The 23,426-nt window shown below is 52.2% G+C and overlaps 1 protein-coding gene across 1 annotated transcript; it reads right to left on the bottom strand.

Annotated features, from left to right (window-relative positions):
* Window positions 1-436: 436 nt before the first annotated feature.
* Window positions 437-21,085, bottom strand: VIL1 (villin 1). The gene is made up of 19 exons (XM_030849315.2): window positions 21,011-21,085; window positions 20,604-20,678; window positions 19,469-19,665; window positions 17,962-18,070; window positions 17,678-17,788; window positions 15,683-15,885; window positions 15,490-15,568; window positions 15,169-15,267; window positions 14,269-14,422; window positions 13,605-13,705; window positions 13,376-13,513; window positions 12,617-12,775; window positions 11,432-11,611; window positions 10,701-10,846; window positions 9,898-10,042; window positions 9,278-9,466; window positions 7,656-7,724; window positions 6,075-6,215; window positions 437-550 (listed from the first exon to the last, which is right to left on the bottom strand). The coding sequence occupies exons 1-19, from the start codon at window positions 21,083-21,085 to the stop codon at window positions 437-439; spliced, it is 2,484 nt and encodes an 827-aa protein (XP_030705175.1).
* Between the last annotated feature and the right edge of the window lie 2,341 nt (window positions 21,086-23,426).

A 23,426-nucleotide genomic window follows, 5' to 3' on the forward strand; every position in this document is an offset into this window, starting at 1 on the left:
GTATATGTGAAAAGGAAAAGCCATTGCTCTCGGAAAGATACAAAACTGCAAAATGCTTAAGCCCACCTGCCATAATTAAAAATGAGTCACGATAAAAGCCTAGGGAAGGCTCTTCCATGAAGTGTTGGGCTGCTCTTCTAAGAAGGGAAAGCTCTAGAACAGGATGGTTTAAAAGTAATGCAACACCCAGGATAAAAAAAAAATGCAACCACCTTCTTCAGAGCTGAAATTGGCACCACAGGCTCCTTATGGAGGAATCATCTTTCTGGAGGAATAGGTAGATTACTAAACAGAAGTGGCATTGCCACAGACTGCTGCTCACAGGTACAACTGTAAATTTTCACTTCCATTAATATAGAACTAATACCAGTAATAATAAAATGAAGCTCTGCAAACGGGGTAGGGTACTGCTTTAAACCACAGCTACCCTTGCTTCTCAAAATAGTCCTTTTTCTTTCTTGAGGTTTTGTTGTTTCCATCGAGGCAGAGCAGAGAAGGCAGCAGGAGTCATCCCCAAGGCCTTGGTGAAATCCTCAACAGACAGGTGCTCCTAGAAGAGGAGAGGAACCAGAGGGCAAAGGTCACATTCTTGCCAGAGTTTGACTTGTTGAGTCATATAGGTGTGTACAGACAAATGAGCAAAAACAGTCAATGTGAGAGCCAGGAAAGGGATGGGAAGCGGGGAGGTGGCATTTTGAGGTCCAAGAGATTTGATCCCTGAATTTGGAACATAATGGAAAAGGACGGTAACAACATGAGGCAGATAGAGCTCCTTTTCTTTTGACCAGGGTCAAGTTCACACTAACCCTGAAATAAGAATTACCACATTTGACTTAGCTTGGTTAAAATGTTGCTTCTCTTTCTAGGTCTTAGTTTTCCTCTCTATAAAAATGGGAGAGGGCTTCTCTGGTGGTTGAGAATCTGCCTGCCAGTGCAGGGGACACGGGTTCGAGCCCTGGTCCAGGAAGATACCACATGCCGTGGAACAACTAAGCCCATGTGCCACAACTACTGAGCCCGAGAGCCACAACTACTGAAGCCCGCGCGCCTAGAGCCTGTACTCCACAACAGGAGAGGCCACCACAATGAGAAGCTCGCGCACCGCAACGAAGAACAGCCCCCGCTGGCCGCAACTAGAGAAAGCCTGCATGCAGCAACGAAGACCCAACGCAGCCAAAAATAAATAACTAAATTTTTTTTGTTTTTGCGATACGCGGGCCTCTCACTGTTGTGGCCTCTCCCGTTGCGGAGCACAGGCTCCGGATGCGCAGGCTCAGCGGCCATGGCTCACGGGCCCAGCTGCTCCGCGGCATGTGGGATCTTCCCGGACCGGGGCACAAACCCGTGTCCCCTGCATCGGCAGGCAGACTCTCAACCACTGCGCCACCAGGGAAGCCCAGTAACTAAATTTATTTTTTTAAAAAAAGCTTCATGACATTGAATTTGGAAGTGATTTCTTAGATGTGACTCCAAAGGCACAGACAACAAAAGAAAAAAAAAGTGGACTTCATGAAAATTAAATTTTATGCATCAAAAGACGACACACAGGGACTTCCCTGCTGGTCCAGTGGTTAAGACTCTGCGCTCCCAACACATGGGGCACGGGTTCGATCCCTGGTTGGGGAACCAGGATCCCACATGGCGTGCAGTGCAGCAAATAAATAAATAAATAAACAAACATGCCTGGGGAAAAAAAAAGACTACACACAGATGGAAGAAAATAGTTGCAAGTCATATATCTGATGACTTGCAACTATTTTCTGATGATGCAGCCAAAAATAAATAAATTAATTTTTTTTTAAATGGGCAAGGACTTAATTAGACATTTCTCCAAAGACAACATACAGATGGCCAATAAGCACATGCAAAGACACTCAACATCACTAATCATTAGGGAAACAAAAACCAAAACTTCAATGAGGTACTACTTCATGGTCACTAGGATGGCTATTACGAAACAAAAACAAAAACAAAACGGTAGTGTTGGCAGGAATGTAGAGAAACTGGAACCCTTGAGCATTATTGGGAACCACTACGGAAAACGGTATGGTATGCCTCAAGAATTACCATATGACCCAGCAATCTGCTTCTCTGTATATACCCAAAGGAATTGAAAGCAGGATCTTGAAGAGAGATTTGTACACCCATGTTCATAGCAGCATTATTCCCAATGGCTAAAATGTGGAGGTAACCCAAATGTTCATTGACAGATGAATAGATAAGCAAAAAGTGGTATGTAAATACAACAGAACATTATTCAACCTTAAAAAAGAAGGAAATTCTGACACCTGCTACAACATGGATGAACCTTGAGGATACTGTGCTGAGTGAAATAAGCCCATCACATAAAGACACATGCTGTATGAGCCCACTCACATGCAGTTCCTAGAGGAGCCAAACCCATAGAGACAGAAAGCAGAATGGTGGGTGCCAGGGGCTGGGGGAGGAGTGGTGATGGGGGAGTTGTTTAATGGGTGCAGAGTTTCAGTTTGGGAAGATGAAGAAGTTCCGGAGATGGGCAGGGCTGATGGTTGCACAATGAGGTGAATGTGTTTATTAATGCCACTGAGCTGTACACTTAAAAATGGCTAAGATGGTAAATTTTATATTATGTATATTTCACCATAATTTTAAAAAAAGGGGGAAAAAAGAAAGTTAAGGTCATCTGATCCCAATACATGCTCCACAGCACCACACTCACCCCCTTTCCTGAGTGATTTCAGGGATCCTGTAAAGGTCATCTTTCCCTCCCAGACCGGCAAAGTAATACTACTGTGCTCACGGGTGACTGAATTTTACCATTATAGTTATCTTCATCTCTCTTGGCTTCTAGGTTTGTTCCTAGTTAAAAGGCAACATGTTCCTGGTTAAACCTCACCAGGCTTCTATATTCCACTGTGGATGCATCAGCCATTATTTTGTGGGAACAGGTTTTGCTTAGAGATGGTGGCAGGTAGCAGCAGGGGTACAACTGAGGTGAAGAGAAAGATGCTAAGAAAAGAAGCTAGGAAAGCCACGAAACAAATTTAGAGTCAAATTTTGCCTAGCTGTTGAGTGGAAAACAAAATATTTGGGTAAATGACATGTACCAGCTTCTCTCATCCTGTGGCTAATCTAGAAGATTAGACAGCGAAATTCTACCTTTTCACTCTTGGTTTGAAAATCATGACTGGGAGTCACCTTTCTAGACCTTGGTTCTCTTCAGCCATAAGACTGAAATGACCTCTGCTCCCAGTTCAAACATGATACAGTAGTGAAACTTCTGGGAGCTGGCCAGTATCCTCAAGGCATACTCAAGTAAGAACCCCAAATTCAAATTGTTAGAAAAGAGCATCTCCCACCTCCATCTCTGCTCCCCAGGCACCAGAAGGGGACAGAGTCGGGGTGAGAGCAACGGGTTTCTTTTCAATCCAGGCTGTTCTGCTATGTAGGATTGCCCTGGAGAATGCTTTTGTGACTCCCTCAGAGAGCCCTGAACTGAACAGCTTCTTGGTAAACACATGTAGATGGATTTCAAGCTCAGGTGTATCTGAAGCCCCAGTTTTCTAACCTGTCATCCCACCTCTGGGCATTTTTGGCTCAAGGCTCCTGGGAGGCCTCCCCACTCCCCCAGGCAGGGCAGTGGAGCACCTTGTTTTGGAAGAAGGTCCCTCACAGCTGTGGCTGCCGTCTCGATGATCTGCAAGTGCTTTAGGTGCCCTCTCTCTGTCCCACCCAAGCTGGCTCCGCAGCTTGGTTGAGACTTTTGGACTCTGACCCCCAGGCTGGAGGGCAGGGACTGCCCATCCCAGTGGACTCGTATCCTTCCACTGGTCCTGTTCTTGAACCCTGCGGTCCTACCAGCTGATTACTGGCCTCACCCATGCCCACATCCGCCTCTCTGTGGTTTACTCATTGGTACTCAAACAGATTACCCTATGGCTACTGCCTCTACGTCTGAAGCAGCCAGAGAGCTTGTCCACTCTCCCCACTTGGCATGGAGCCCACAGCTCTGCTGCAAGAATCCACACTACTCCCACAATTTAAAAAAGAAATCAGCAGCAACTGATTTTTTAAAAAGAATCTAAGACTTTTTTTTTTTTTTTTTTTTTTGCGGTACGCGGGCCTCTCACTGTTGTGGCCTCTCCCGTTGCGGAGCACAGGCTCCGGACGCGCAGGCTCAGTGGCCATGGCTCACGGGCCCAGCTGCTCCGCGGCATGTGGGATCCTCCCAGACCAGGGCACGAACCCGTGTCCCCTGCAACGGCAGGCGGACTCTCAACTACTGCGCCACCAGGGAAGCCCAGAATCTAAGACTTTTTAGACTGCTTCTACCATGGCAGGGTTGTCTTGATTCTGTTTGTTATATTCAAAATTAGTGATCTACTTAGCTTCCATGTTTTAAAATAGGTAAATGCATATTTAACTTTGTTAGATATTGCACAATTCCCCTCTACAGGGGTTGTAACATTCTGCCCTCACACCAACAGAATAATATATGTTTCTCCACAGCCTTACCAACAAAATATATTGTCAATATTTAGCCCCCTTTTAATCACCTGGTTCAATAATGTTGGCTGCCCTTCCCTTTAGAAATACTTTTTCTGTGCTACATGATATGACAGTAACAGCGGGACTCAGAAGACCTGATTCTTGCTCTGACTTCGCTACTGACTAGTTACATCACATTAGGCAAGTCACTTCCCCGCTCTGGGTCTGAGTTTTCTCAGGTGCAGAACAATGATAATAACAGCCTACAAGTATAGAGCACTTCCTATGTACCAGGGGCTGGGCAAATAATAATATTTGTAACATTATTATGAATAATAATATTATATGATATTGGGATCATCCCAATTTTACAGTGAGGACACATGGGTGGATGTGGGAGAGAATGCATAAAAGGGTTCTAAAGGTGACGGGCAGGATGCAATGTTCTGGAAACAATACACTTATGCATATATCAGGCCCAAACCCATAACAGATGTTCCTGGAGAAAATAGTCATCTTACTTCTGTAGATTCATTAATTTATCTCTAAGACTTCTTTATGGTTTATTACACACAGAGTAAATTTTCTCTTCTCTCAGTACCCTCTCAGGCTAGATTTACAGTCTATTTTAGACCTTCATGAAGTGGGAATGAACACTAGAAATGTGGGTTTTGTTTTCTTCTTCTTTTTGGCCTCACCGCATGGCATGCGGAACTTCCCTCACCAGGGATCAAACTTGTGCCCCGTGCAGTGGAAGCACAAAGTCTTAACCACTGGACCACCAGGGAAGTCCAGAAATGTGTTTTTTAAACAAGTCCTTCTTGCCAAACTCTCTCCCACAAGTGGTCCACACAGACAGCAGCTGCAGCTACCTGATGGACCCTGTGCCAATGAGTCTCCTCCCCGGTGCTCCTCTGAATTGCCAGCCCAAATACCAAACATGTATTTCAACCAGGATGTCTCCTGGGTGCTGCAAACGACATGGCTGCCACTAAACTCATGACTGTCCCCTTCTATGCTGCGTCCGACCCAGGATTTTTATCTCAGAAAATGACACAACTTTCCCCTCTCACAACCTTTATCCGGTCGTCACCAAGTGTCGTTGACTTAACCGCCGAAATATTTCCCTAAACCTTCTCCTTCCCTCCACTCACCCCCATCTCCACCTGCCACCGTCTATTCCAGGCCCCCATCTACCTCTCAGCCTGACTTGTGGCCGCTCCTTTGGCCACCTTCCAGTCCATTCTTCACTGAGCAACTAGAGTGGTCTTTGAAAAGTGTAAACCTGACTGCCACTCCCCTGCTTCACCGTAATGGTTCCCCTTGACTTTTAGAATGGACACCGCCCACCCCTAGCCTGGAGTAGAAGGCACTGCCCAGTCCCCTGCCCCCCTATCAGCCACCCCTCTCCAGCTCCACCCACCCCACCGCTCTGGCCGCCTCGTCCTTTCGCCCGAGCTGTGTTTACTTCCTACTTCTGGGCTTCGTGTATACTGTTCCCTTCTCCAAGAGTAAGCCACTCTGCCTGAATAATTGCTGTTCACCTTTCAGGAGGAAATCTCTCACTAAATCAGATTCGTCCTCCTTCTCAGAGTCTGACCCACCTCCCTCCTGCTGGGATCCACGCCCTCGGGAAGCTCCTCCACAGGCTTGTTCGCCAGCTGCTCCAGGGGAAAGATGGGTAGAGGCCCAGAACTGATATTGGTGTTAGCGTTGAACACGTCTAGTTTAGGGTTTGTGATCTCCTAGGGAAGAAAAGGAGAACACTGTTAGTTCAGCTGGTTTGTGGCTGCCTCCCAGGCTGCCTTTTTCTCTGAAGTCAACACTGACCCTAGGGGACCTCCTTCAAAAAGCCCTCCATGGGGGCTTCCCTGGTGGCCAATGCAGGGGACGCGGGTTCGTGCCCCAGTCCGGGAAGATCCCACATGCCGCGGACCGGCTGGGCCCGTGAGCCATGGCCGCTGAGCCTGCGTGTCCGGAGCCTGTGCTCCGCAACGGGAGAGGCCACAACAGCGAGAGGCCCGCGTACTGAAAAAAAAAAAAAAAGAAGCCCTCCATGGGAATTCCCTGGCGGTCCAATGGTTAGCACTCGGCGCTTTCACTGCCAAGAGCCCGGGTTCAATCCCTGGTCAGGGAACTAAGATCCCATGAGCCTTGCGGTGTGGCCAAAAAAAAAAAAAAAAAAGAAGAAGGCTTACATGACCCGTGCCTCCCACTGTCCACACGCACATACACACACACTCATAAAAACATGGCACTTTGGACAGGACCCATGAGCTAAAGCTTGGCGGATTGTATTCAGCCAAAGCCAGTTGGTGTAAGATGACTGTTTCGTTCTATGACTTATGAACTCCTCCATGGCTACCCTAATGTTCGAGGTCTACCTTGGACATTTATGACCCTCTTTCTCTTATCTGTTGTGAAACCGTCACCCGTAAATTCACTTAGCCTTGACCTATCTATCTATGCTTTCCTGCCTGCACCATTCGTCAACCAAGAAGGGTTTATTGAGTGCCACAGGGTTCCCAGCCTGCGGGTGAGGCTGAGGGGCCACACGTGTTATCTGCTGATAACCCAGCGTGCTTGGGAAATTGCTCTCATGCTCTGGACACACTTCTGCAGAGTCTGCTTGGTCTTGTTTCCCCTACAGGCCTGTGAACTTCTTTGATTTCATATTTCCACATCCTAGGCCTGTAGGCGGAACACATTTCCATGAACTAACTGAAACATCGAAGGAAAAGGTTATTCTACCCAGAGAAGGGATCCCCAGGGTGATATAGTAGAGAAATCACTATTTCCCCAAGTGTGATCTGCGGACTAACTGCCTCGAATTACCTGGGCCCTTTGTGAAAAATACACATATTACTGGGTCTCAGCCCAACTCTACAAACCAGAATTTCGGGAAGTGGGACCTTGGAATCTGCATTTTAATAAGCTTCCCCCATCCCCTAGTTCCCCATCACCCAGACTCTTAAGCATGATAAAATTTGGGAACCATTTCACTAGGGAATGGAGGAGACAAAACAGCTAGAGGCATTGAAGTTAAACAGCAAGAAGAACTTCTAGGAGAAGTGGGAGGGAACAATGGAAAGGAAGCAGAGGACCCTGGCATCTTCCGGGGAGTTTTCTCAGCTCTCACTGGTCTGACCATTGTCAATGGCCACCGCCAACTGCCCCGTACTCACAGCAGTGATCTGGCCCCAGTTCCCAGAGTTTCCAAGCTCCGCCTTCAGGGCCTCATAGGATTTGGCGTTCTGCATGTAAAGTAAGTAACAAATTAGACCTCGGTCTCAGCAGAGGAGATGGAAGAACATTTTCCTTCAGGCTTTGAATGAAGACTGGCCTAGGGCCTGGGGGTGAGAAGGAGATGAGGGAGCTCAGGGGGAGGCTGGAGGACGTCCCTGAAAAAGGAGGTTGGATGGTAAGGATGAGCACGAAGGGCTGACAGGTAACAGGCTGGGGCAGGGGGCTATTTGCCCTGCTTGGCCCAACATGCAGATGGAAAGTACGATTTTTCCCCACTCTCGGGGTCTAAGGAGCCGCACACAGTCTTGAGACCCCTGCCCACACTGTAGGCTCTGGGGGACTGAGGGGTCCTGGAGAACCCTGGAGGGGCTCCTCTCAGAGCTTGGAGGGGACCCTACCAGGGAGGAGTGAAGGGAGTAGAGAGGACCTTGGCTCCATGGGGAACCCCATCTCCACATCCCCAGGGCCTGGCAGCAAGCATGCTGCATTATGAGCTCCAGTTCTGCTGACTGAATGAATGAGTGAATGAATAAATGACTGAGTGAGTGAATGAATGAGTCTGAGAGAGACGCCACACAGACTTGAGGTGGGGGAAGACCTGCCAGCGTTGTTCACTTGGGACACTGACCTGGATTTGAGAAGTTCTGGCATCTAGGTGTGCCGCCTTGGGATTTGTTTGAATCCATCATCAAGACTAAACTTAGCTCATCAAACACTGAATTTGTTTAAACACATTTGAGGAAATTAATCTAAGCTTTGTTTCCCTAATCTCATCTGTTGTGTCAATTTCAAGTACCCAAAGCCACCAGGCCAACATTCATTCTACCTTAGCCTTCCTCCGTCCTTTAGAGAACATTCACTAGGGTTCCGTTTTGAGGAGCTGCCCTCTGCTTCTATCTGAGACCAGTTTAGAAAATCCTGTGGAAATCTGATTCACTGTCCCTCAGGTAAGGACCACGTATAGGACCCATTTTGCTTAGAATTTAGTGCCAGGAGACATCCGTCTTTAGACACTTTCCTTTAGAACTGACATGTTCAGAGGACCCACCAATGCTGTGCCCTGGACGTTTCTGCAATGATGATGGAAATGTTCTTTTTCTGTGCTGTCCAATATGGTACCCACCCGCCACATGTGACTATTGAGAAATCAGTTCCTTAATTTTACTTCTTTAATTCATTAATTTAGTGAGGAATCAATTCTTTAATTTTAAAGAAATCAATTCTTTAATCAATTTAAATGCAAATTTTAATTAATTTACATTTAAATAATCAGTACAGCTCTTACCAATAATGTCCAAGAGCTTTGAGCTAAATCTAGTGCACAAGCAAGACACTGTCATTAGCCTAGGTTTTTGATAGATTTCCTTTCTTCTCCCTCACCAGGGGCCTTAATGGTCTTGCTGCAGCCTTACTGTTTATTCTAAGTCTCCTCAAACCCCTTGACAGATATATCACAGGTCGTCCATCACAATGAACAGAAAAGCCAGGAGTCCACCCTGCCCTCGGTGTGCCATGAAGGATGCACTGGGCTGGAAGGAGCAGGTGGGCTGGGGACACTCACACTCCACTTGAAGGGATCCCAAGCCAGGAACCAGCCCGTGAATGTGGGGGGCTCGTGTCCTTGCTTCACCACAATGATGGGGGTCTCCGGGTCCCGGCCGCTGGGGTGGGTCTTGAGGTATTCCTGCACCGTGGTGGCTGCGGCTTTCTTCTCGGCCTCATTGGCATTCTTTCCAATCCAGAAAAAGACCTGTGGAGCATCCCAGAGTCAGTCCTTCCTGTCCTCCCTCGGCTCCCCCAGGCTCAGATGTCCAGAAGTGGCCCCTGGCCTTGGGCAGGCCTCATCAGGCCTCGAAAATGGAGGTTGGACAGATGCCCTCTACTTAGATATTCTGCAGATGTGTGACTCCCAGCCTCTCCAGAGCCTAAGACCCTCAAAAACACTCCTCTGCCTCATGAAATGAACTGGACTTTGGGAGAAGAATACATCCTGCCCTGCAGTCCCTCCAGGCATGTTCCTCTCTACTTGCCTTCTTCTTTCTTGGGCTCATAACACCACTCCCAGGGAGAACGTATCTGGGAGTCAAGGAAACGTCAAACCTTACCCATCCCTAAAGCCACTATTTCTTGGCTCTGGGGACTGAGGTGGTGGGAAGGGAGGTCCCCAGACCTCAAACCTACCTGGTCCCAGACATCTAGCAGGAACACATCATCCTCTTCCAAGTCATCCTGATTGAAGTCAGGGATCTCTGTGGCCAGGAAGCGCCCGGTCTGGTTGGAACATTCAAAGAGCCGAGGAGTGATCACCAGGGTTTCCTCCTGCAGCCTGCAAGGTGGAGAGGAGATCACGTTGGAAAGCCTGTCTCCTAGGAAAAGGCTCTTTCTTCTGATCTCACAAAAGTTCCCGTGTCCTCCCAAGAGTCCAGGAGCTCTCCAAGGGAGAAATTCCCACCAATCTTCCAGGACATACATTTCAGTGGCTCTTCTATAGTCCTGTTAGGAAGTTCTTCCTGATATCTTCCCTCTATTCCTCCTGCTGCTACTGTAGTACATGCCCTTTTGCTTTTGAACTGGGGAAGAGTGGATCATGGACCTTCTTTAGAAAAAGAGGGTTTACAGCTTGTGTTCCTCAGCATCTGGGTCCTGTGGCAGCATGGAAGGACAGGAGCTGCTGGGACCCTGGCATCTTCTTCCCAAAGGGCACACCTATAGCCCTGCCCCTCTCTTTGAGCTGCCTCCTATGGCTGTGGAAATACCCCCACCAGGCCCCCGACATTTCCATGGTAAGCAGCACAGACACAGCCCCAGTGCCTGAGAGGCTCCAAGGGCCTGGGCTGCCCCTTACTCACCTGGCAGCCCTGAGAGCCTGGCACACAGAGTTCTCAATCCATACCTGCTGCAGGCTCTGGGCCATGCGGGTGGAGATGCCGGGAGGCTCTCCAGCCTTGCAAACTGAGCTGGCGGTCGAGGGGCCTGGGAGTTACCTCTTGGCGTCGGCATAGGGGGCCTTCCCGCCCAGGGCCATCCAGAAGTTGGCCGGCTCCTGCCCTTCCACCACCACTTGTTTCTCGGTCCGGGAGATGGTGTCAGCAACCATCTTGGCCATTTCCCGCTCGTCCCCACTACAGCCCTGGGAAAAGGGGGGGTCGGCTGTGCTGGGGGAGCCCATCTCCAGCGCCATGCCTCCCCCTCCTTCCACCACATTCACTGGCCCAGAGCTCCCAGGTCTGGGAGGTTCTCCTGGATCAGGGGCCTACGCACACGGCCCAGGCAGGGGCAGTTCTCCCAACCTCTCCTCTGTTCTTGATGCTCCAAAGGATGGCAGAGGAGACAAGAGAGTCTGCACTCCTACTGGGCAGGAGGAAGTCTCCAAGAGACTGAGTCCTCCTGACAGAGATAAATGCGGAGGCAGCTACAGGCGCGGGGAGAGTGAGAGAGCCCAAGGCATTAAGACAGAGCAACATGGGGACAGACATGGGTGTCCAGAGACAAACGGAATGAGAGAGACCTACTCGGACACAGAGGCAGAGAATCAGGATGGCCAGACCCAGCGCCGCGAAGGAGCGAGGCAGGGCTAGAGGCATCAGGGAGACCTGAGAGCGGGACCTACCCGGCCAGAGGCCCCTGCCCTGACCCACACGGGGAGGCTGCTCTGAGGCTGGGGGACCGCCAAGACGCACGCGGGGAGGGGGAGGCCGCTGGACCCTGCACACACCTTCCCACACCACAGGTAGCAGCAAGACTGGGTCTTGAGGATGAAGACGTCATTGGAGTTGAGGGAGGCGGCCCGGGCTGGGACCTCAAAGGCCTTGGTGTTGTTGGTGCTGGCCCCCCGGACCTGGAACAGCTGTGTGGAGGGCACAGGCTCCACGCTGCTAGCCCGAGAGGTGCCTCCCTGCAGGGAGAGAGGGGCAGGAGTAACTTAGTAAAGGTGATGGAGGATTAGAGGGGTGACAGAGGTTGGGTGGGTCTGCTGCCCCTCCTGGTCCTCTACACAATCACCAGACTATAGTCTTTCCAAAACATTGCTTTGGTCACGGGTGCTTGCCTGCCTGAAACCTTCATCTGGCTTACAGACTAGAGCCCAGCTTTCAGCGCGGTCCTTGATGTTGAAGGTGGAGACTTCCTTTCCAGAGTCACTCTCAGCTCTCTCCAAACCCTCCATGTAGCATAGCCAGTTTCTCACTGTTCCCCACGGCGCCCTCCCTCTGGGCCTTTGTCCTGGCTGTGCCCCTGCATCGCATGCCCTCGTCTTACCTCTGCTGAGCTCTTCAACTCTGAGCCCAATGTCAAGACCTCCTCCAAACGCCCTTTCCATCATGGACTCTATGCTTATTCCCTGATTACTGTATGCATGCTCCCCTTTGAATGCAACGTATTTCTGGCATTTAAGCACACAGTGCCTTGGCCTGTTGGTTCACTGGTTGCCCAGCAAGATGGTAAACAGCATTAGCATGGCATTTTTCTCCCCCTTGGCGCTTTGCAGAGGGCTGTATGCTTAGTAAGTGCTCAATAACCAAATTATTGCTTAAAGGAATGCAAGAGACGGCTATTTCATTATGTCAGAAGGCGCCAGTGCATTTTAGACGGGTCCATCGTTAGGCAGATCCAGCCACAATAACTTCTTTTTTCATGGAGAGGGCCCAAGGAGTAGGGGTGTAGAGAGAAACAGTACTTGTATGTTATGTGCTAAGTGTTTATCAAACGGATTTTTAAAAATACTGAATTGCTGTTTCTATTACCATTCGACATAGATGATGGAGCCTCAAACAGTCCTCTCCTAGGGAGAATGGGCTTCACCCTAGCCCCGCTCCCACCCCACGTCCCCTTCCCCATCTCCTGGAGGCCCACCCCGCCTCAGCTGCCGGTACTGCCAGGCACCCCGGTCCAGCAGCCACACCTGGTAGACCACCATGCGTCCTTTGAAGATGGACATGAGGTGAGGTGACTCCTTGCCCATCGGGACCAGGATCTGGACTGGTTCATTGTTGTACTGCTGGTCCAGGATGACCGCTTGATAGGCCGAGGCTGTGATTTCATCCTGGCTGGCCTGGCTGCCCTGGGGATGAGCAGAATGGAAAGGGTAGGATGAGGACAGCCTCCGATTCTGACTCCGTCCCCAGCCTTAGCCACAACTCCATCCCCAATTCTGCCCAGCCCCAAACCAACTGTCTTCCCCACCAAGCCCCACCCCGGACACATCCCAAATCCCCACCTGACTCAGACCTCAGTTCTGATCCCAGCCCCACACTTAATCTCTTTCCAGCCCCAGTCCACCCTTGACCCACCTTGACCCCAAACCTCCTCTCCCGCTTACTGCGCCTTTCTCAGGGAAACACCACGGCTAGCACACCACTCAACCCCAGCACCCAAGCATCTCCCTGCTCCCTCACATCTGGACAGAGAAACCCACAGTCAGAGCAGATGAAGGGAATGGGAGTTGGAAGAGAGACTCAGAGAATCAAAAGGGGAAAGGGTTGTGAGTGGGGATACTCAGTGTCAGTGGGATCTCACAGCCAAAGCAGTTCCAAGATAGAAAAGGGGTGAAAATCCCCATCACCAGAGGTATTCAATTCAGGCGCAATGGCCACTTGGCCTGGGTATAGTGGAGGGGGAGCTGAGCTGGCTCTGCTCTGGACAGGGTGGGGTGGGGCTTGACCTGCCAGATGTAGAGCAGGTAGTGCTTCTTCTCGCCAATGAGGTAGGTGTAGAGCAGCAGGTAGCAGTCGCCCCCATAGAAGTGGCCGAGCCACTTGGAATCCACAGGCACCAGCTCTAGGTCCTCAATGCGCCATACCTGGGGCGGGTACCAGGCTAGTGTGAGGTCCAGGACAGGCTCTGCCAACCCCTCCCCACCCATCCCGGGCCACCCTCCTCCCTCACCATACCTGCACCTCCCCACTCCCATCGTCGACCATCTTCTGCTGGGCAGCCACCTGAGGCTGGATGTGCATGGACGTGGCATCAAACTTCACCTGTTCCACCCTAGCTGGAGTGAGGGGGAATCACGATACCCAGTGTCACCAGCTGAGTTCCCCCAGGTTCTCACAACAGCCCTGAACGGAAGCTACAATTCTTAGACCCATTTTACAGATGAGGAAACTGAGGTTAGAGAGATTCAGTAGCTGACCCAAGGTCATGCAGCTAGAGAGTGGCAGAGTTATAACACAGAACCATATCTCCCTCCAGTAAGGCTCATGCTTCACTGGGGCCTCCCAGAGCAGCCAGAGAAAGGACAACCCTTTTCTCCTCCCCCAGGTGCCTGGCATGGAGCTTGCCCTCAGCAAATATTGTCCGGGAGACTAAAGTTTTCTGGGTTCCAGGGAGACCCAACCCCACTCCAAATGAAAGGCTGTTCTCAGCTCCCTTTTTGTGACAACTCTTGAGTTTCTCCAAGTCCCTTTGTGTCCCCACCCCACCTGGGGAGTCCAGAGCCAGGGTGAAAGTGCACATGCAAGAGGCGTGTTCAGGAAGGAGGGCAGGAGACAGGTCTGTGCTCTCTGGGCCCCGCTCCCGGCTTCTGGTCCCACCCTGCCTCGGGCCAACCCTCACCCACGGAGCCCACGGCATGGGTTTTGCCCAGGCCTGAGGCCCGGTTGGGCACTGTCCACTTCTGGAAGAGCTGCTGAAAGACGGCTGACTCGGCCCCATCATTCTGCACCACCACCTGCGTGCTTGGTGGGTACTGCTTCGCCTTGATAAAGTTCTGGGAAGAGAAGGGGGTGGCTGGGCCTGTGTCCCTCCCCCAGTCCCCACCCCCTAGTGAAAGCCAAAGCCTGGCTGTAACCCCACCCAGACCCAACCACTAATCTACCCCGGTCCCAAGCCCAAACCAGTATCTTACCACAGTCCCAAGCTGACCCCAAACCTAACCCTGCTCTGACCCCCACCCCAAGGCCAAACCAGACTCCAAACTCGACACCACCTCCAACCTAGCTCTGACCTCAACCCTGAATCCACTACTAACCTCAAAACCCACTTCTGACCCCAACCCCAAGGTCAAATCTGACCCAAACCTGATCCCAGCCTCCATCTCCAACCTTGAACCCCACCCCGAATCCAACACTGACCCCAAGCCAGTTAGAATTACTGACTCTAACTCCTACAGGGACCCCAAACTCTGACTTGGCCTCAGCCCCATGCTGACCCAACCCCCATCTGTAGGAAGGCCAGCCTCCATTTCTCCCTCCCTTGTCCCAGCCAAGCTGGAGGTGGGAGCCCGCATTCTGCAGAGACCCCCAGGTTGCCGGGTGGTCGGCTATGCAGCGTGCAGAGACCCGCCAAGATGGCTGCAGAGCAGATACCCACACCCCCTGGAGCTAAATCAGGCTCGGAGCCTTCCCTGGCCTCTGCCTGGGGCTGTGCCTGGCCCTGACCCCGCTGCCCTCTCCCTGCTGGAGTCGGCTTCTCTGCCTTCTCCTCCAAGTTCTCCTCCCTGACGCCCAGGCCCACCAGTGCCTGGCTCATGGCTTCCCTCTTCTGCTGGGCATTGGCATTCTTCCCCTTCCACATGTAGACCTTCAGACCCCCCTGGTCCAAGATGTAACAGTCCTGGAGGCGGGAGAGAAGGACGCAGGGTGAGAGACTGAGGGCGCCCTCGGTGCTGGGCTGGGGGAGCGGCAGGCACACGAGGTCACCTTCCCTCACACACCACCCTCTCCTCCACAGCCGCCCCAGGCCCCTGGCGCCGCTCCTACTTGGGGGAGAGTGGGCAGGCGGCAGGCAGGGGGGTGATGGGAGTTGGGTCTGGGGGTGGCCTCCAGACCCTCTCACCTCGTGACTGAGCAGGTCCTGTGTGAGCGGCCATGTGGCGACTTCTCTGACCACCACGTTTCCCCCTGAGTCAGACACACTGCAGGACAAAAGTGCGGCATAGACAAGGGGGGTCCCGGGCCCTCGCCTGGGGAATCCTCCCCCAGGAAGTCCCCCGGGGTCAAGAGGAGCCCAGAGGCAGCCGGGCACTCACTGGTACAACTTGAGGGCGGCCTTGAGTGCCGGCTCCACCACCGCGTCAGGCATGGCGGCCTTCAGCTCCTTCCGCTGGCCCAGCACGTGGTTCATGATCTCCATCAACTGCGGCGAGGCCTTCTCGTCCTCCCCGTCCACTATGCCCACGTAGGTGCGTCCACCCCGCTCCTGATCTCGGATCTCCTTGGCCAGGGTCATGCCCTGCAGGGAGGCCCCGGGACCCGTGAAGGCTGGCGGGGGGCAGGGGACAGGGCAGTGTCTGCCACCCCAAACCACACCTGGAGAGCCCAGCCCCCTACAGCAGCCCCAAGGGGGAGGCACCTGCCTGGCCCTTCCCTTTTGATGGGGGACCAGGCTTTTTAGGTGCATGTGAGGAAACCAGGCAAAAACCCCAGGAAGAACAGGTTTCCTCTTGGGCAGGAGAGGGTCTGGAGGGGACTTGCTGGGCCTTCGTTTTTGACATTGTTTGAAATTTGTGATGTTACTTCACAGTTTTGCATGAGAGGCGAGCCCTGAAGGTCACAGTCCCAGGCTCTTTGCCCCAAAGCCATGTACACACACACACACACACACACACACACACAGAGGCTCATGTGTGCGCTCACACATACGCCCAAACATCCACACTCACACACACACAGCAGTCTCTCACGTGCTCACACAGATGTCCAAACACACACTCACACACAGGGCTGGCTTACCCTCCTCTGCCCAACATCTACTACTCAGTTACTGGCCTTTCCACCCAGGTCCCCTTCTCTCTCCACTCCCCCCCAGGCCCTCTCTCCCAGTCCCAAGGCTTCTGCACTCAGGTCCATATCTGTCTCCTGCCCAGCCCTCTGTTTTCATCCTATTTCTCCAACTCCCATGATAACCCCATTTTAAGATGTCCCAAACAGAACTCTTGATTTTCTCCCCAACTCTGTTGCTTCTTGATCTTCCCATCTCAGGAAGTGGGACTCCATCCATCTCCGCAGAAAGCACATCCTTTGACGTCTGCCTCACCCCTCTCTCGTCTCCCCCAATCTGACACGCAAGTCCCGTGATTCCACCTTCCCAGCCATGCTCCTCACCCAGACAGCCAGAGGGGCTCCCTGTGTGCCCTCAAACCCTCCACCCTCTCTCGCTTCTCAAAAGTCAGGGTGGGGCTGCCCTGGTGGCGCAGTGGTTGAGAGTCCGCCTGCTGATGCAGGGAATGCTGGTTTGTGCCCCAGTCCGGGAAGATCCCACATGCCGCGGAGCGGCTGGGCCCGTGAGCCATGGCCGCTGAGCCTGTGCGTCCGGAGCGTGTGCTCCGCAACGGGAGAGGCCACAACAGTGAGAGGCCCGCGTACCGCAAAAAAAAAAAAAGTCAGGGTGACCTTCAACGGCCTCCCGGACACTCAGAACAAAACTCAACCCTCTGACACAGACTTCTGACCACATAACATGTCCTGTGAGACCCACCCACCCTCTGCTCCAAGCCCCCAAAGCCCTCATTTTGTGCTCTGGCTGAGCTAGGAGGTTCCCTGCCAGCCACTTCTCTCCTGTCTCCCTCCAGAAGCCTTCTTAGAACTCTCAGAACCCCCAGCGCCACACTCCCCACCCCTCACTTCTCCAATATTGCCCTCCATGTCTGTCTTCCCCACTGGACAGCCAGCTGGAGGCCAGAGCCAGGGCAGGGTGCTGCCCATTTCATTCACCACCAGATGCCCAATGCTTGGCACAGGGTCTGCCACACAGCAGGGACTCATTAGGCCTGAGTGGGTCAGCCAGGGGACAAACACGCAAACTCCAACATGCATAGCTCTCCCCATACACGTGAAGACTCAGATCCACCTTCAAACACAGCAACCTGGACAGTCAGGGCAGAGACGCCTGGGGAAATGGGGGCTGCTTGGGGTGTGGCAGCGGTCTGGCAAGTTTGACTGGGAGGGAGGCTGGGTGCTGGGTGCAGGAGCAGGTCGGGGCAGGGTGGGATTTGTGGGGAGGGGTGGTGCACCAGCAGGGTTACCCTGAGTCTCTCCATGCGGTTACTCTCTGGCCCGTTCCACTGGATGATAAGCTTCCCGAGGTCCAGGAGGAAAACATCCCCACGGTTGAAACTCTTCCAGGACATCTCCACCTGGAGAGCCATGGGGCAGGCGCAGATCCCACTCAGACCCCATCCATCACCCCCATCACCCATCATCTCTTCCCCACCCCTTCTCTGCCCCTCACCCCTCCTCAGCCTCTGCTTTCCACCCAGGCTGGGAGCGGGGAGAGGAGGCCACGCCCAGGGCCCTGGTTGATGCCCACCTCTCTGGCCACCACATTCCTCTTGCCCTTGACATGTAGCAGCCGCTGGATGTCATAGGAGTTGGTCTCCACTTGTTTCATGCCAGAAGCCACACCCCCTTTCCGGATCCTGTGAAGAGAGGTGCACTGACCCAAGGGAGTGGGCTGGGAGGTGTGATAGGTCCTCGTCCTCCCAGATCTTGGGTACCTGGTTGCCACAGGGGCCATTTGAGGGCTGGGGCTGGGACTAGGGAGGTGCATGAGGCACCTCGGGCACAAACTCCAAGGAGGCACTCACTCTCAGTGTCATGCAAGGTCGGTCTATTGCCTCAGTTTGCATGACCCTGGCAGTGAGTGCCTCTTTGGAGTTTGTACCCTAGATGCCTCGCTCACCTCACCCTAGTCTTTGCCCTGTTGAGAGCCCTGCGAAGATGGGTGCGTGGTAATGTGGTAATGTGGAAGGACCAGATAGGACTCTAAGGACAGGGGACTGAAGTGAAGGAAAGAGGGGAGATGCTATGGACTGAATTGTGTCCCCTCCCAACTCATATGTTGAAGACCTAGCCCTCGATGTGACGTATTTGGAGACAGAGCCTTTGGGATGTAATAGATTTGATGAGGTCTAGGTGAGGTCATAAGGGTGGGAACTTCATGATCGGATTAGTGCCCTTATAAGAAGTGACACTAGAGAGCTTGCTCACACTCCATCATGTGAGGACACAGTGAGAGGGTGGCCATCTGCAAACCAGGGAGAGAGCCCTCACCAGCAATCAAATCAGCTGACACCTTCATCTTGGACTTTCCAACTTCTAGAACTGTGAGAAAACTAATTTCTTTTGTTTAAGTCACCCAGTCTATTTTTTGGTTTTTGTATTTTTTGTATCTTGCTATGGCAGCCCAAGCAGACTTAAGCCAGGAGAGGTACCACCTCAAGTGCTCAAAGGAGTGGACTGCTGCTGTGAGTATAGAAAGAAGGAGAGCAAGACAAAAGGGAAGGGTGGGGACTGGCTAACTGGAGAAATCCTGGCCTATCCTACAGGTCAGTAGCAACTTGGCTCCTGACCGTGTGTTTCCATGGGAAAAGCCGGGAGGTCAGAACTTCAGATTTTTCAAGAAAAGCTGGAAATCTGGATTTTAGTGTGAAAGGTTTCTTTAGAGAAAGAAGGAGCAGTCATATGCTCATTGGCCAGTGGGGAGACTTGATATGATGCCCTGGAGGGCCTCCTTTGGTGCTGAGCTCTCCAGGACATTCAAATAGGGGTTGATTTACAAAAATTCATGGTATGCAGAGTTACAGAATTTCAGAATGGGCTCCGGGGCAGCCAACGACACACTCAGAGAGATGAAGACCAAGGACAGGGAAGCAGCAGAAATGGGGGTGGAAGATTAGGAAGGTGAACAAAAATTTCTCTCATGGGCTCCCCCCACAGCCTCAGTCTCCCTTTCCAGCCCCAGGTCTGCCCCCCAGCCTTGGTGTCCCTCCCCAGCCCTGATTCCATTCCCAAGCCTGTAGCGCGCCCCTCCGTACACAATGCCCTGCTTGAAGTAGCCTCGGAAGGTCTCGCTCTCGTTGCCCTGGACCTCGCGGTGCTGGACAGCCCGGCCCTTCAGAAAGTCATCCATCTGTGTGGTGTAGATGGCAGCTGCCCCTTGCTCATCCTGGGACGAGTCCCGGCCGATCCAGTAATGAATGTCATAGGACAGGTTGCTGCCTGTCTTGTGGATCTAGGGAGAGGGCATGTCCAGTGTACCTGAGGCCCTGGGCTCCCACAGCCCTCTCCCTGCCTCCCTGCTTCACAAGCTCTTGGGGCCTGGGCCACAGCGGAGCTTGGCATGGGGGAAGTTCATGGGACTGGTGGTCAGCAGCCCTGCATCGTGGCCCCAGTTCTGTCAGGCTCTCTGAGACATGGGGCAAGTGGCTTCCCCGACCTGGGCCTTCCTCATCTCACCTTGGAAATAACTTGGTTGGACTACAGCATTTCCCAAAGTGATGTGCACAGACCATCAGAGGTCTGAGAGGTGATTGCATGGTATACAATGAAATGATTATGGAATTTTTTTTTTTTGGCCACACCACCGGGCATGCAGGATCTTAGTTCCCAGATCAGGGATCGAACCCAGGCCCCCTGCAGTGAAAGCACAGAGTCTTAACCACTGGACCGACAGGGAAGTCCCTGATTATGGAAATATTTTATAGCTACTTTCTGTTTGTGACATGGGACACTGTGTTCCATTCATGATAATGATATTAAGTTTTTAAATAAATGGATTTAAATTTTAAAAGTGAATCAATATAAAGAAAAGTACAAATGCGTTAACAATACAGGATGTGGAAGAAACCGAGAAGGGGAAATGAAGTTGACTATGGATTTTGGGAACATGGGCTCAAGATAGGGTGACATCCCACCAGTTCAAAAGATCCCCCAAGACTGTAAATCCACAGATGGTCACCCCAGCTGGGAGCTCACAGCCCAAGGGCAGGGAGAGCCTCTTACATCTCTGACCCTGCAGAGCTACCTCTAGGCTGGGAACACCCAGTGAATGCTGTCCTGGGGTGAAGTTAGGCGGCAGTTCCCATTGCCCCCAGCCTCAAATTTCCTCTGTGTTGCTACTGTGAGCTTTGCTCTCTGCTCAGCCCCCTCCCCTGCCCATCCCCCACTCACAGCCAGGACTATGTAGCAGTCACCCTCGAAGAAGCTGCCGAAGGTGCTGGAAGGAACAGGCACCATCTGCATGGCCTAGGGAGGGAAGGGAGGTCAGAGGGTCAACCACCGAGGACCCCCAGCTTCCCTGCCTCCCTTAACCAAATGGAGAGTTAGGAAAGGAAGGCCAGGAGGAAGAGGGCATGAGGAAACTGACAAGGTGAATGGATGTGAGGAGGGTGGGGAGGAAAAGGAGCAAGAGGATGTGCCCGATGCCTGAGGAGGGGGTGGGGATGGCACTTGGGGACAGGCATCAGGGGCTCGCATGCCAGCAGGGCAGGGTGGAGGACAGTCAGTAATCCCAGGGCTCTCCCTTCCCTTGGTCCATCCCAGTCCTTTTTGCCCTTTGTGCCCAGGCAGGTCCTCACCTCTATCCTCCATATCTGTACCCCGGGCGTGGTGACGTTGAGGGAGCCTTTGACCTGGGTGCTCAGCTTGGTCATGGCGGATGAGCCTGGGGAGAAGTGGTGTCAGAGTAAGAAGAGCACATGGGGGCTTCCCTGGTGGCGCAGCGGTTAAGAATCCGCCTGCCAATGCTGGGCACACGGGTTCAAGCTCTGGTCTGGGAAGATCCCACATACTGCGGAGCAACTAAGCATACATGGGAGCAACTAACCCATGAGCCACAACTACTGAAGCCCATGTGCTTAGAGCCCATGCTCTGCAACAAGAGAAGCCACCGCAAGGAGAAGCCCACGCACCGCAACGAAGATCCAACGCAGCCAAAAATAAATAAATAAATATTTAAAAAAAAAAAAAAAAGAAGTCCTGGGCTTGCGTCGGTTTCAGTGCCGCTCTTCCAGCCCAGCCTGACAGTGCCCCGAGGCCAGGGCTCAGGGACCTGGGGGAGGTTCCCCACTCTGGGCCCTGACTGGACAGGGGCCCATCCTCCAGCCTTCTCACCCAGCTCTGATCTTGTCATTCTTGTTTAAATACCTGCCCGCATCGCCTGCTGCAAAAAGTCTCCCCCTACTCCTTAGCCTGGCAATCAAGACCTTCTTTCTCGATCTATCCCCAAACAGTACGCACCCAAAAGAATGGAACAAAACAGGTGTTCAGACAAAAACCTGTACATGAAATTCATAGCTGCTCTATTCACAATAGCCAAAAGGTGGAAACAATCCAAATGTCCATATGAACAGATCAACAAAAGGTGGTCTAGCCACACAATGGAATGGTATTCAGCTGAAAAAAAAGGATACACACTACGACGTGGATGAACCTTGAATACTTTAGGCCCAGTGAAAAAAGTCAGACACAAAGGCCCGGTTCGTATGATTGAATTTATATGAAATGTCCAGAACAGGAAGTCCATAGAGACAGCGAGCGATTAGTGGTTGTCAGGGGCTGGGAGGAAGGGAGGAAGGGGGAGCGACTCCTAGTGGGCGTGGACTTTCCATCTGGGATGATGAGAACATTCCGGAACTAGAGAGTGGTAGTGGTTGTGCGGCATCGTGACTGTCACTGAATTGTATGTTTTAAAGTGGTTAAAATGGTAAATCTTATGTTCTGTGTATTTTACCACAAGAAAAGAAAAGTGTATGCAGCAGTTTCCTGTTTCTTGCTAGCTCCAGACACCCCGCAGTTACTGTTCGGGTAGCCCACACAGAATGGGGTGGGACCGTGTCTGTTTGTTCGGTACTCTATCACCAGCATGTAGCACCGCTGACACTTTGCCGAGTGGGTGCATGGGCAGATGGATGAATGGGCGGGTAGTCGGGTGGTTGGTTGGGTGTGTGGGTTAAAGTGATTGAGAGGATGGATGGATGAATGAATGAGTGAATCCTTCCAATGGGAACCACCCACCACCCACTGAGCAGCAAGAAATCTCTCCCCAATCTTCTTTGATGGTATCTGTTGTGGCTCTATTCCTTTGACCTGTAGCTGTGTTCTCCACTCCAGCTGCTCATCAGAATCACCTAGGGAGCTTTTTTTTTTTTAAACACAAAGGTGTTTTATTTCAAGTCCATGCCATCTAAATCTACTGAGTACAGTAATCAGGACCGGAGAGGGGACGAATTAGAACCTAAACAACAACAACAAAAAACACCGGGACGTTCGCCCCCTGCATTGCGAATCTTAGTTAGTTCAGAAGAATCCGTGCGCTGGTAAGCCAGTCTCGTCCCTGAGAAGCACGCTTCTTGCTCCGTTCTCCCTAGGGAGATTTTAAACAACACTGATGCTCTCATGCTTAGGATGTATCCATATCCCCAGGGATTCTAATTTAATTAGGCCTGGGTGGGGCCCAGTCTTGGGTACTTTATTTTCTGCCTTTTGGGAGGCGGGGCATAGGTGCTTTTAAAACTCCCCAGTGATTCTGATGAGCTAAGGAGGAGAGTCACTTGTCCCCGGTTATTTTTGTCCCTGGTTTCCTGCCCCTCCCTCCCAGGCTGGAGGCCACCCCATTCCCCACGGAACCTACCACCCAGTCCTGCGTGGAGTTGCCCTCCATGAATGCTTCTTGAATCAGTGAATATAAATGAAAGGTCATGTGGCCCCCACCTCCGTGCACTGACAGCTGGAATCTATCTAATCTCTCCTTGCACCTGGAGTCTGAGTCACCCCTTGGAACAATGACCTGGTCTTTTACTGCTGGTAGACTCCCTCTTCCGAGTCCTGAAGGGTGACCCCCTCTCCCTGGCATTGTGGAATCTGGGGGCAAGGTCTCCCTGCCCAGCCTTTGATTAGCGCCCCCTCCAGCAGATCAGGGCCACCTGCCAACAGCCAGCACTGCATATGTAGGAGCCCCTTGTGCCTGGGTCCTGTCTGATGTTCCTGTCGGCC

This window comes from Globicephala melas, chromosome 7, assembly GCF_963455315.2.
Source record: "Globicephala melas chromosome 7, mGloMel1.2, whole genome shotgun sequence".
Lineage (NCBI taxonomy): Eukaryota > Metazoa > Chordata > Mammalia > Artiodactyla > Delphinidae > Globicephala > Globicephala melas.

Excerpts from the sequence above, each read along its gene's own strand:
- VIL1 (XM_030849315.2), bottom strand. The coding sequence starts at position 21,085 with ATGACCAAGCTGAGCACCCAGGTCAAAGGCTCCCTCAACGTCACCACG. Across the intron at positions 11,612-12,616 it reads GACGCATGGTGGTCTACCAG|GGAGGCACCTCTCGGGCTAG; the intron begins GTGTGGCTGCTG and ends CTCTCCCTGCAG. Across the intron at positions 6,216-7,655 it reads ACTGGGGCCAGATCACTGCT|GAGATCACAAACCCTAAACT; the intron begins GTGAGTACGGGG and ends TTTCTTCCCTAG.